This window comes from Gallinula chloropus (genome assembly GCF_964237585.1).
Source record: "Gallinula chloropus genome assembly, chromosome: 1".
NCBI lineage: Eukaryota > Metazoa > Chordata > Aves > Gruiformes > Rallidae > Gallinula > Gallinula chloropus.
In genome coordinates this window covers 16536767-16550661 of record NC_140085.1, presented here as the reverse complement: position 1 = coordinate 16550661, position 13895 = coordinate 16536767, and the positions used below count along the sequence as shown (strand labels likewise).

Sequence of the window (13895 nt, the reverse complement as noted above, 5' to 3'; positions counted from 1 at the left end):
CTCATTCTGCTGGCCATGCTTCTTTTCATGCATCCCAGGATAAGGTTGGCCTTCTGGGGTGCAGATGCACATTGGTGGCTCATGTCCAGATTCTCATCCACGACTACCCCCAAGTCCTTTTCCTCGGGGCTGCTTTTCCAGACATCATCTCCTAGCCTGTATGGATAATGGGGATTGTCCCGACCCAGGCGTAGGACCTTGCACTTGGGTTTGTTGAACCTCATGAGGTTCACCTGGGCCCACTTCTCCAGCTTGTCCAGGTCCCTCTGGATGGCATCCCATCCCTCCAGCACATTAACTTCACCACTCATCAAGAGATAAATTTGGTGTTGGGGTGACAGGTGGGAGATGGAGCAAGAGAGGAAAGAGAAAAATAAAGCAGTTACCAAGATTTTTTGTCTCCACAGAGCAGGGGTAAGTCAAGGCCCTACGAACAGCCACCATGGTGACTCTTCCTCTTCTCCTCTTCTTCATCCTCTTGCCCTGCAGTAAATCCCAGGAGGACTTTCTAGATCAACATCAGAAATGGAACTACAGAGAAGGAGGTAAGAGTTGTTGGTGGGTCACCCTGGGAGGTGTTTGCTAACTCAAGGCTGAAGATTCTCCTATTTTGTTGTTGGAGTGAGACACACAGTGCTTATTCATGACTGCTTTTTCTTGATTCCTGGGTAGCTGCTGAGGTATCTGGAGAGAAAAATGGTTTTAGAAATAATGAGCTGGGGTATCCAGTGACCGCAGAAAATTTGGGCAAACTGAGGCACAGAATGACACTGAGGGAGAGTTATCTGCTTTTTAGTTTGGATCCTCCACATGTTTAGCATTTGGCATTTCATTGTGACTTGGTTCAGGTGATGCTGAGTGTAATAAAATTCTGACCACAAGCTTGTGTCACGTTTGTTTTCCTCTAATGTCCTGCTAACCTAGCTGACAGGGTCAACATAGAAGGCATCAACAGCATTACTCAGACCCTCGAGAAATGGGGAAATGGCATCTTCTGGCAAATGAAGAACACCCTGCTGAACAACCCGAGTGCTTTACTGCCCGAGTTCTCCAGGTAATGCTCTTCCTCTGGAGGTAGGATTCAGTTCTCTCCTGGTGTGTTTCCTTGAGGAGGATTAATCTTCTTTACCTTTCAGATTGCTCAAGTGTGGGGAGATGAATCCCACTGTCTGTTGTGCTAGCAGCTCTGATTACCTTAGTAAACTGAATATTCTGCTGACTGTTTATTGTGAAATATTCCCAGTTGCCACGACTGTATTGTAAGAATTATCCTAAAGAAAATACATGCTTTCCTCAGCACTTCACTCCTGTGAGAACTGGCTGGAAAAATTAATCGTGCTACAAATCCACACACAAACTTGGCCAGGACAGGGAGAAGCAGCTGAGCTGGCCTGTGATGGTTTTGATTTCAATCTCTCTAACACCCAGATCTGAGAAAGCTATTCACTGGTCTGTGTCCTCGTACTGCCCCCATTGCATTGAAGCATTAAATAAAATTTTAACAACTGAACATACACACAAAATTTACTTTAATCTCATATTTCCAGCAACAGAGTGGAATAGGCAATGAAAAAGAGAGAGGAATGGGGAATACAGGGAATTACTAGAAACCTGTTATCACATAAATCAGCGTTGTTCCTAATACAAGTGGCCCTTTTCCATAACTCAGCTTTTTTTCTTAGGAAAAAAGAAATGCTATGCATTGAATCAGTTGAAGAGGGAAGGCTAAAAAAGTAAAATACCACTAGTCAGAAGGTCACACAATATCCGTTCAAATTAGTGTTTCAAGAGGAAATAGTTGATATGCTGGCCTTTGGCATCAAGTGGATTTCTCCCTGGCTGCACATTGGCTGTGGTTAGCACAGAATTAATCACAACTTCCACACTGCCAGTGCTGAAATTCATTGATGAGATTACCAGGGCTGATATTAAGTCATATATTTGGAAAGTTCTGACTCTAGTCCAAGGAGATGTAATGAGACTATTCAGCTATACTTCCTGCACAAGGCTTTGAATTAAGAGTTTGTCGGTAAGGACACAGGCTGGTTCCTTAGAAATGTTGAGGACTGACAATAATCCATGGGAATCAATGGCCCAGCCTCCATGTCTGCTCCTGGTCAACAGCAAGGCTAATTAATACAAATTAATAGCAGGTAAGATTAGAATGATCATCAGATCAGCTGCACTTTGGTGGCAATGGAAAGAATGTATTGCCCATGCTGGTCCTGCACCTTGTGATTTTCCTGGACTCAGGTGGGGACGTCTCAGATGAACTTCCACCACCCAAGGGGGTAGGGTGGTTTTGGAAGCATCTTTTAATGGTTGCTTGCAGCTCTTTCATCATAAAGGGCCCTTCCCCACCAAGAAACACAAGGCCATGGTAAATTACTTTGCACAGTCAGGAACACCCCCCACACTGAGTTATTCTCCTGTATTATTCTTTCTGTAGTCTCCGGCCCGTCTCTGCGGCTGTGGACAATCTCGTGAGGGAAGTCCAGTCGATAAGGAAAAGGCTAGAAGAACTGAATGAACGGCTCAATGTCATCAGCAAAACTGTCCTTCCCATCCGACTGAACGCTCTGCAGAGCCAGAGGCGTGGGAATACTCAGATGCGGAGACTTCCGATGCACAGGAGGAGGCTGTACGCTCGCAGGAGACCTCAGAGGAGTTAACTCTACCAGGGGGAAAAAAAAAGGACTTTTTTTCTTCACCCGCTTAAGCCATTCTCAATGGGACCCTGCTAGAGAAAATGATGTAAAACACATACAGGTCAACTTTACTAGGGAGACCAGAACTTCTACACTTTGTTGCTGCCTTTCAAGCCTAGGTCAGTAGGTGGGACCTGACCTCGTTCTTCAGTGACGTCTGTTTTGTGTCCCATGCAAAATGAGTTGACAAGCTCTGTCTAGTTGAGCGTGAATACCTTTAGGCTATACAGTCATTCTTTCTGCTTATTGGAGGAAGCACTTTTTATAAAGATCAGGTGAATTTCTTTCTCTGTCCTATTTTTACAGCACTCCATCTGAAACAGCTGGGGAATTTGATCTTCAAAAGTGCTGAACGCCTGATGAATGCAGAAAGATAAATTAGTACTTGGCACTTCCTGCTGGGCAGGGAGGAGGAAAAGCAGATATTTTTTAAAATACATGCTTAACCTATTCTCCATCAGTGCAAAGAGTGCCCTGCTCACGTGTTCAGAGGGTGGGTAGGGTTGGATAACTTTGGTCTGTGTGTCATCCTTTAGTACAATTAAGATCTGTGGAAAAAGAACAACTATGCACCCCAAGGACTGTTGCCTCAGGGAATACACAGAGTACCCTGCCTTCAGCTTGTCTTTGCCTGTGGCTTCCTAGCAGTAAAACTGGTCATAAAAAACAGTACAGAAATCAAATTATGCACTCAACTGAGGATAGAGTGGGCTTGCCCTTCAGGTCTCTAATGGTAAATCCAATAAAGAGATTCCTCTCCAGTGATGCAGCCAACTGTGTACCTGAAATCTGCGGAAATGCAGGCAGGAGAGTCAGAGAGGAAAATAAGTATGTTTTAAAGGTCTAGATGATGCAATTTAAGAGAATAAAAAATAAAGAATGGATCATGTCTAAATAGTTGTGGGGGAGGCTGGCATGATAGTTGTTTTGCAAACACTCTCCAGTCATGAACTGTGAGGATGCAGACTAGGTATTCAAGGATTCCCAAGGCCTGAGTTTATGGAAAGAAGTTTGATGATACTGCAATAACCTCCAGAGGAAAAAGGAAAAACTAGTTTCATAACAAAAGTCTCAAAGTAAGCCAGAAGTAGTAACACAGTCAGTATTTTGGCTGGGACCTGTGAGTTGAGTGGTGGAGGTATGAGGAGTATATGAGACAATCTAATAAAATATTTTCCGGATGTTAATCCTCCAAGTTCAGGTTTTCAGGAGATAACAAATAACTTGGAAGGGATTTCTTTGGCTTTTGCTTGGGAATTTGAAATGCTGCTTAGCTAGACAAGGGAAAAATCAACCCTGTGAAAATGCTGATAGAAAGATACAGTTGTGTCTTCAATGACGTTTTCATCATATTTTTTCAGGAAATGTAAAGTATTTTGATCCCCGGATATATTTACCTAAACTACAAAGAATAAAAGGAGGGGAAGGCCCCATCAACCTCTTCTCTGTTATTCTGCATTCAGAGCTACTAGGCTGTGCTGTACCAGCCCCTGCGTGCTTGCAGAGACTGCTGGTCCCCTCCAGAGGAGGGACTTTGCTCGGGACTGCTTGTCACTTTGGCATATCTAGAGGAGGAATACGTCATAAATGTCAGCTTTCATGGCCATATTTCTGGCATGAGCATTTTACCAGGCAACCTGAAATTGTATAAAATCCAGTGTGAAAGAGAAAGATGGGACTCCCTGCTCAGGGAGGTCCCTCAGTCACAGATGTCTGGAGGTGGGAGGCCAGAACAGATCACTGCCAGCTGTTTTACATTTTACCTAAATGTATACCACCAGCTTCTGCTGGAGACAGAGGACTGGGCAAGATGGACCTCTGCTCTGACCCAGGCCACGTATTCCTACATAGATATATCCAAGTGGGTATTTTTGGCAAGACTACTGAGTTCAATGGACAAACTGTTTGTTTTAAAAGAGAATGAATGCGCTGGAGCACACAATGTATACTACAATTTTGCAATTTCTTGCATAATGGTGAAAAAAAAATCAAATTATATAAATGGTTAATAAATGACTAGATCTGTGGCCTTGTCACCATTGCTGGCAGCCCTCTTCATTCACCCTGTGAAAGTCCATGCAGGCTCCAGCCCTGTTACCTGACCTGAACATGGCCTGTTTGATCAGATGACCACAGCCAGATGCTTTAACTTCTCCCTGAATCATCATCTCCAGATGGAAATGCTTTAACAGGATGGTTTTTTTATTAGTTTCTCTTTTGCTTTTTAACATTATAGTAAAGTAATGCATCAGCCTGCTTCCATGACACCCACCTTGTATCTCAGGAAGCAGAAGGCCAGCTGAGCTGGCACCTCATCTGCCAGGGGAAGCTGGTCTGATCCACAGCTACCCCAGTGACCAGCATTCAATTCCCATCTCCACTGCCCTCTTCTTAAATCGTCCTGAGCAAGGCATTCCTCTACCTGGCACTTGTCCTTTGGCATGGCTCACACAACTAACACAACTGTGATCATGAAGTCCAAGTCCTCCATCCCCACCAACACACCCAGACACATGAGCCATCTAAGCCCCCTGTTGTGGTCACTGACACATACTTCAGGGAAGGAGGGAAGGGACCTGGCCAGAGTTTTAAAGAGTTGACCAGCTGGGCTGGGAACTCACTCGGGGGTCAGCCAAAGGAGAGCAAACATCACCAGCAGCTTCTGAGACCTGCCCCTTGCCTACAGCCTACAAGACTCGAGCACTGCCTGAAGTCACTGTCTTAAAAGACAACTGTAATTCCCTTTAGTTGTGTTAAAAGCAAGAGTGAAAAACTTTATGCTCCCACTGCTTCGGGAGAGCTGTCCCCCTCCACCCTAATCATACTCTTCCGCGTCCTCCATTACTCCACCCCCGGGGCCGCCGGCTCCCCGCTCCCGCAGCCCGCCGCTGCCCGACCTCCCGCGGCCGCGGCCCACAGTCCCCGCCCGCCCCGCCGCGGCCCGTGGGCGCCTCCCGAGGGCGGTGCTTCGCAGTGCAGGCGGCGAGACGCCCACCGGGCCCTCCCACCTCGCCCGAGCCGAGCAGAGCCGAGCGGGGTCGAGGCGAGCAGAGCGGCACGATGCTGGGAATGATCAAGAACTCCCTGCTGAGTACGGTGGAGACATGGCCTTACCGGCTGCTGGGCAAGGGGGAGAAGGTAAGGGGCGGAGCGGGCGGCCGGCTCCGTTTCCCCAGGGGGTTTCTGCGCCAGCCGGGCCGTATAATGCGCCGTGAGGGAGGGCGGCTGTCCTTCCGGCCGCTCTGCCCTCGCAGGCCGGCGGGGCAGCTTCTCCTTCCTCTCTCCCCACCCAGGAGCAGCTCAGCTACGAGGAGAGGGCCTGCGAGGGCGGGCAGTTCGCCGTGGTGGAGGTGGCCGGGAAGCCGTTTGACGAAGCCTCGAAGGAAGGGGCGGTCAAGCTCCTCAAGTACGTGGGAGGAAGCAACGACCAGGGTGAGAGAGACTTAGCGCTCTGAGGGGGTTGTGGTTGACCGCCACTAACAGGAGCTTGGTGAAAGCTGGATGGATGGAGGTGACAGCACCGTGGGCCTGTCTGGCTTGCGGCTCCTGGCACTGGGGGTCTGTGGCGGCGACAGCCCCTTGCTGGGAAAAAGTGACTTGGCACAGCTCAGAGCGTGACCAACCAACTGGTGCTATAAGTCTGCTCCTAACCCATCTTTGCTTCGGGGTAAAAATCTCAAAAATGGCTTGTGGAAGCTGGAGTGAGCTACCTCGCAGCTAGGGTAGCGTGAGGACAGGCACACGTGTATCTGCCAGCTCCCCGGGGTGAGTGGGAGCTGACAAAATCCGGGGAGTCTCAGGCACTTCAGTTCTGGGGTATGCCCTCATAAGCAGTAAAATAACTGTTATGACCTTGATATTTTATCATAGAATCTGGCTGGTTTTATTCATGAAAGGATAATGAACAACGAGCGGGCTTTTTAATGGTACTTTGTAATGTTTCATAATGCTGCCTCCAGGTGATTGCTTCTAATTCTCAATTTACTGAAGTATGTGCATCAGTAATCATCCTTAGCGGGAGGAGAAGACCACAAAGTGGTTCTGAGGCATATACATTTCCTCTCCCATCTTCCTTGCAACTGGTAGTGGGACCTGTATAGTCTGTATGGGCGTAGGAGCTGAATGCAGAGAGAAATGGCATTTACAGCAGCATGTATTGGTAAGGCGATGACTGCTGTTGCTCTAGGAGAAAAGGTGCCTTCTATAAAGTGTGCACAGAGACAGGTATAGTATCAAAGTGAAATAAATTAGGCAGATGGCTTGATCTCAGCTGGTTCTGTGGCTCCCTGGTCCTGAGGGTTGGAGGTTCCCCACAGCTGGAAGAAAAAGAGGGAAGAACAATGTTCTTCAGTGTCATGTGGTATCTCTCTGCAGTTATGACCAGAAAAGAATGCTTTTCGTGGAGTGGGCATCATGGATGGTCCTGCTGAAAGCCAGAACATCTGAGTTTTGGGGGACTGGAACTTGTAGGATGTCTGGAAGTATTTGAAAGGGTTTAAAAGAAAGTGTTACTCAGCACTTGCTATGGGCTCACCACTAAGTCTGGACTATACCGATTTATATATTGATGTTGATTTGACACGTGCCCCTGACCTGTCATGGAACTATTAGACCCTGTTGTGTTAGAGGAGATTTGTCAGAGAAGGGAGTGCATCAGTCACATGAGCTATGTGATTGAGTGCCACAGAAACAGGACAATTAATAAAAAGGCATCAGGATGTCACCTGGGTCCCTCATTTCCCAGAGTCCTTGTTTAGTCGTCGAGAGAGAAGTTTGCCCCAAGCAGAAGCCTGATGTGGTTGTTCTGCACATCTCAGAGGACCCCACTCTTGTCTGACTGTACAAAGAGTGCAATGTCAGGAGTTTTCCTAAACAAAAATTAGCTTTTGTGAATCCTTTGTTAATTCTGTGAATTTCCAGGAACTTGTATTTCTCTAATAATGTTTCTGTGCCTCTTTCAGGGGTGGGAATGGGCATGACTGCTCCTGTCTCCATCACTGCTTTTCCTGCTGAAGATGGCTCCTTACAGCAGAAAGTGAAGGTCTCTCTGAGGATCCCAAGCCAATTTCAAGCCAACCCTCCTTGTCCTAGCGATGAAAGCATTAAGATTGAAGAGAAGCAGGGGATGACCATTTATTCCACGTAAGGAACACATCCTGGGATTTCAAATCCCGAGTGCTGAGGTCTCTAGCATTTTCTGAAGAGTGGTGTTGGTTTTCTAGGTGATTTGATGGACAGTGGGTGTGGAGGGGTCTTTCTAGACTGAAGACAAGTGTTTTATGGCATTTCTTACCATTGGTCATGCTGCATCCATTTGGAAAGTGGATTTTTTTTTTTTTGGACTGGGAAAACAAGTGCAGAGGTTAGTCCTAAAAGGCTTTCTGTGAAAGCCTGGTGAAGAGCAGGGGAGGGTAAATATGAAGGTACTGACTCATTCCTAATGTCTGAAAAGTATTGTTTTCCCCACTTTCTGGAATCAGGATGGTTCTTAGTCATCAAAAATGTATTTCAGTGTGGTTCGCATCAAACTACAGGTGTCAGCTGAAGTCTTACTTAGATGGACTCATGCCAGAGGCCATCATGGAGACAAGCAGTCATTACACTGCTTCAAATCCCCTTTTAATGTCTTAGCTGTTGACTGACAAGCTGGGCTCAAATCAGCATCACAATAACAATAACCTCTACACCCTTTGGATGTTCCCCTGCCTCCTTGCTTGAGCTATTTTGGCTGACTAAACGGTCTGTGACTGCTGTGTGGCCTTTGCTTTGGGTGGGGGCCACTTCTGTAAGAAGAGGCTGTTTTGTCTCAAACCTTGGCCCCAAGGCAGGGCAGTGAGGTGCAGACCGATGTGGAAATAGTTCATGTTGGGGGGAGGTCAACATTAACCAGACCAGTTCCCACCCCTTTTAAATAGCATTGTGAGCTGTAATTCCTAACGTCTGTGTTCCCCAACACTCCCCCAGCCCCTGTTCTCCTTGGGTTCCTTTCATGGTCTGTTTTCTACCAGATGATTGTTTGCACCACAGCGAACGTGGCTGTTGACAGCATTAGTGTAAGGACTGTGGGCTCAGCAGGCTTGAAGATAACCTTGTGTGGTCGGAAGCTGCTCCTCTGATGTGGGGTGGATTCAAAGGGCAGGGCTGTTCTGCTAACTGATAGACATGGGTCTGTTTGGGGTCTGCCAATGGCAGGCTGCACCCAGGCTGTGTAACCCTTGAGACGTAATCTATCACAAAACATGCTGGTTCAGAGAGAACAGCGCCTGCGTGAGTGCAGGTTGGCGGGATCAAAATGCACCACTAAATACATTGTGGCTATCTGTTGTGTCCCTCCCTCCCTGTGCTCTGCCAGGACTCCTCATCACCCCTCATTGCTTGGTTTCTTTGCAGGCAGTTTGGTGGCTATGCCAAAGAAGCGGATTACGTGAACTACGCTGCCAAGCTGAAGTCTGCTCTGGGGAGTGACGCCACATACCGCAAGGATTTCTACCTCTGCAATGGGTACGATCCCCCCATGAAGCCTTACGGACGGCGCAATGAGGTCTGGTTTGTGAAAGAGTGAGCATCTGGCTCCCAGCCCCGCAGGTTTGCACTGATAACCTCCCCATGCTATGTTCCTGTCCTCTTCAAAATAAACTAACAAATTGGCAGAGGCAGAAGACCACCCTTTCCTCCCTGCACACCTAAGCCTGGGTCTTTTATGGTCCAACCATTTTAGAAGAACACTGCAGAACCACCTGATGATCCTGCTCCTTTGTTCTGGACAAAGTCCCCAACGACATGGACTCTTGTGATCGCTCGGTGGCTTGCTTTTATCTCCCTCGTGCTCCCAGAGTTCAATGCTGAGATAGCCAAAAGTACTTAATAATTAAGAGCAGTGCCTGACAGGAGTCACGTCCAAGTGCTGGCAGACTATTAGTCTCACCCAACGCAGCGGGTGAACATGACAAAAGGGCATACAGGGACTTTTTTATCTTCTTGAGCTTAGCGGCAGCTGGAAAGCGCTGCTTTTATCTGTGCCATTCCACAAGCAGGCTAAAGGGACATAGGCAACTGCTGCCAGCACAGCACAGTGAAAATATGCATCCTTTGCATTGTCTCATAGCATGTAGGAGAGCCACGCTTCTGCCTGACAGAGAAATGTCATTTAGGAGATGATCCAGGTTTCTGTTAGCAGCTGTCCTTTTGTTTGAGGTGAGACATATTGGGGTATATTATGTCCTGATCTCAGCTAGCAGCTGGGCAGTGTGGCGTGGAGACCTCAAGGTCATTTCCTCACCTTCCTGTTAACTAGTGTGTAGTATTTCTTTAAAACTAGCCTACACAAGGGCCAAACCTGAGATGTGGTGTGCTGATGTGGTTGAATTAGGAAAATACAGGCTGTGACAAAAAGCAGGTGCCTCTTACTTAGGATCTGATGGTACATTTGAAGTATGGAGAGCCTCTAGTACAAATACTGTGGGTACAGAGCTATAAGTCTCTCTCCTTAAATGCTGTTCTGAAGGGCTACTTTAGGAGGAAAACCTGGCTGTTCTTGAAAACAGTGGTTTACATCAAATAAGGAATAAACTTTTGGAAACTTAAAATACAATAATAAGGGCAGGTCTTGTGTTAAGAAGGCAGGCAGAGTTTAACTGTTAGGCATCAAGCCAGGATTTTAGTTGTTGGCTCTGCCAGGGAGGCAGCAGGATGCCAGCAGTGGGGACACGCTCACACACCATGCTGCTGTGGGTGCCTGTGTAATCCCTTACCTTTACTGAAAGAAGTGTGCTGCCCTGATGCTCAAGTGCCTCAAAGTTCAGGTGCTTTCCAAAAGCCTTTTTTCCCCTGAGATGTGTCAGATGGTATCCTGGGTTCTGGCTGGTTGAGCTTGATGTGGGCTTGCTTTCTGAGAACAAATCTCAGCAGTGAAAGGAAAGAAAACTGAAGGTTTGATGTGCTTTTTTTCTTCTCTCTTGTTGAGCTATGTAGGAGCTTTGCTGTGGAACTCACAAGAGTCATCTGTGTGCAGCTAATCAGGATGGGTAAACACAAAAAGGAAGAGCTATAGGCTGCAGTTACGAATTGCAGTGCAGGGGAGGAGGTTTCAAAAGGGAAATCAAGGCAGACAAAGAGTTAAGCTTTTCAAGGAGTTTTCTAAGGACCAAAGGCCCTTTTAAGGCCACATCTGGATCCATTGGGACCTATTCGTGTCCCAAATTATTTTTACCTGTGTGGGTGAGGAATGGAGAGGTACAGTGCTGCCTGGTTTATGCATTCCTGAGTTGATTTTGCAACTTGTACAGATTTTGGGATACAGTCCTTTCTTCCTACCAGTGATGAATGTCCTGTGATGATCAAAATCCTGAATTTTTTCCTGTGAAATCTCAGATGTTGGGAAAACCAATAATAAACCTGGCATGAACAGAGCTGTGCATCCCAGCAGCATGTTTCATTGTTTTTTTTCTCTAACACACATACAGTTTCTGAACAGAGAGCAAGAGCTTCTGACCCAATAGTGAGAGTAATTGCATCTGTAGGCTCTGCCTGTGCTGTGGGCAGCTAAAATGACCACACCGCCATTTGCTCATTCCCCTCACTCCAGGGGGAGGGGGGAGAGAGTCAAAACTGAAAAAAAAAAAACAACAAATGTTGTGGGCTGAGATAAAGGCAGTTTAATAGGATTGAAAAGGGAGATGGTGGTGATAATAAAATAATAAACAAAAGAAGTGACACAGCACCATTTCGCACCACCTGAAGCTGATGTTCAGCTAGTTTCCAAGCTCCCCAGCCTCCTGCCTGCCCTCCCCTGCCCTGCAGTTATATACAGAACATGACATCATATGGTATAAAATATCTCTGGCCAGTGTGGGTCAGCTGTCTTGGCCATGTCCCCTCCCAGCTTCTTGGGTACCCCCTGCTTTCTCCTTGGCAGGGCAGTATGAGAAGCTGAAAAGTCTTTGACTGCTTGGCAACAACTGAAAACATCAGTGTGTTATCAGCATTCTTCTCGTCCTGAATCTAAACCAGCACTAACCAGCTGCTAAGAAAAAAACCCCACAACTCTATCCCTGCTGAAACCAGGACACGCTGCTACTGGCCTTTTGCATGCAGTAGGCAGGGTATAGTTTCATAAACAGTGAAAACTGATATCAAGAGCTTATACAAACTGAGTTGCCTTTTCATTACAAGCAAAGATGCCTGTGTTAGGTCTCTGTTTTCTAGAGTTTTTAAATACAAAAATATACTGTGATTTACCGTTTTTGTGCTGATCCTTGACTTTGTGATCTCTGTTGGAAAGGTTGATTTGAAAGAAATTAGGCTGCCAGTTTATCTTTCTGTTTGGGATACTAATCATGTTGCAGCATCTATAAATAGTCATAATGCTTTTTCCAATAAATTTCTACTTTATGTATCCTGGTGTGGCTTTGATTCATCTGACTGTGCAAGATGGGAGCTGATGGAGTAATCCTTTTTGTTGATTTTGGGCACTTTGACCAATGTATTTGCGTTAATGTAGAAAATAGGGGTCCTGCCCACCTGAGGAAAATCGTGTGTTCACTTGAGTATTCCCATGTGTGGGTTCCCAAACAGTGTTCAGGCAAGTACCTACCACTCTGACTTTCAACACGACCTGCTACCCAGAAATGTTAGACATACTGTCATGCTGAGGTCCATCTAGCTCAGTCCTAGCCAGTGATGGGCAGTAGTGGACACCTGAGACAGGTAACAGGATTATGGCAACTGTGGGCTGATGTCTCCTCTAAATTTTCCTGTCTCCAGTACAATGTGGCTCAGGGATTTTTGCTACTATGCTAGGCAGACCCAGATAGACTTTATCCCATGTGTTTGTCCAGTTGCTTCTTGGACTTAAGGTAAACTTACTATCTGGGACATCGTTTTGCCCTATGGCAGAGAGTTCCTTGTGTGTGGAAGGGCAGAAAAACTCTGACTAAGGGTTTCCAGTGGGTTGTCTCCCTGCTCCATAGGCAGCTGGGTCAGCCAGCTTTTTGATATGCCTCCATCACTGCAAGGGCATGTTTGCTTGGACAGCCAGACTTGCCCATGACATTAGAGGGTTTCCAGAGATCTCTTTGTTCAGTGGCCAGAAGTCAGAAGTGTGCTTTGGATTTCCACCCACAGCTGGCACAGTCACAGCCACTCTGTTACACACGATTGACTCCTGAACTGATGTGAAAAGAAAAAAAGAAAACAAACAAAAAATGCTTTTCCTCTGCCCCCTCCAGTACTTGTTCTCAAGGGTAAGAGTACAGCAGATCGCCTGACACCTCCTTGCTTCTCTTCTGTGTCTGTGCAGTGCCCTTCTCTGTCTCAAGCAGATGCTGAACAGGCATGTTTTGGTGCTTTTCTGGTGTTTGACAGGGTGTCATGGCATTAACTGCAATGTGTGGATTAGGACAACAGTGCAAGGGCAACTGGAAGGCAGGTGTTTCTTCTTGCTTAGGCACCCCCGTCATTGTCAGCAGCTACCTTGCTGGGCTGTTGAGGTGCGGTGGGTGTTGAGGTGTGGTTGTTGAGCCCTGGACCCCTCTCCCATGGCCTCAGTTGGTGGTGCAGAGGAGCATCTTCCTGGCTCCCAGTGCTGCCTGCTGGTGGATGAGCCTAGTAGGATAATGCCTTGGGATTTATCTCTGCCTTCCAGAGACAGGAGTGGGTTTGCTGCTGATTAGAAGCTGTGCAGGGCCCTCCCATCACTCTGCAGAGCAGCAGTGTGGTGGAGATTGGGTCAGCCACGTTTGAACAGAGTGAAATTGAAAAGCATGATCTTGATGCGAATTAAATGCATGCTGCATAGATTCATCTGTGCTGGATGTGCCAGCTTCCTAGGCTGCCTCATTCGTTAGTAACAACCCATGAGAGTTTTCCTATTGGCCTCAATGGTAGCAAACCATATATATTTTCATATATGCCTGTGTGTATGTGTATAAATATGTGCATATGTGTGCATGAGTTGTGTATTTGTGTATATGCAGTGTTTCTGTAGGCGCCTCCAGACATCCTCCTTTGATCAATGGGTTGGCTTCTGCCACCACTGGCTAACCTTGCTAATGGGAACACAGCTATGGGGTGAACATTTGCAGACCAAGGTTTTCAGTCCTCCAGAATGAGAGCTTTGTTAGCTCCAAAAAGAAATCCTTTCTTTTGTAGACACATGCCTAAATGTATCTAACACTGCATTAAGGAGAC

The 13895-nt window shown here is 46.8% G+C and overlaps 1 protein-coding gene across 1 annotated transcript; it reads left to right on the top strand.

Moving 5' to 3' along the window:
* The first annotated feature begins 5732 nt into the window (after positions 1 to 5732).
* Positions 5733 to 9821, top strand: HEBP1 (heme binding protein 1). Its single transcript, XM_084277227.1, has 4 exons — positions 5733 to 5846; positions 6002 to 6140; positions 7670 to 7850; positions 9099 to 9821. The coding sequence occupies exons 1-4, from the start codon at positions 5769 to 5771 to the stop codon at positions 9268 to 9270; spliced, it is 570 nt and encodes a 189-aa protein (XP_084133353.1). The 5' UTR covers positions 5733 to 5768; the 3' UTR covers positions 9271 to 9821.
* The last annotated feature ends 4074 nt before the right edge of the window (positions 9822 to 13895 follow it).

What these genes read in the sequence shown, in the direction of transcription:
- HEBP1 (XM_084277227.1), top strand. Translation starts at nt 5,769, where the DNA reads ATGCTGGGAATGATCAAGAACTCCCTGCTGAGTACGGTGGAGACATGG. An exon ending in TGCTGGGCAAGGGGGAGAAG is followed by an intron (nt 5,847 to 6,001) that starts GTAAGGGGCGGA and finishes CTCCCCACCCAG; the next exon opens with GAGCAGCTCAGCTACGAGGA. An exon ending in GGGAGGAAGCAACGACCAGG is followed by an intron (nt 6,141 to 7,669) that starts GTGAGAGAGACT and finishes TGCCTCTTTCAG; the next exon opens with GGGTGGGAATGGGCATGACT.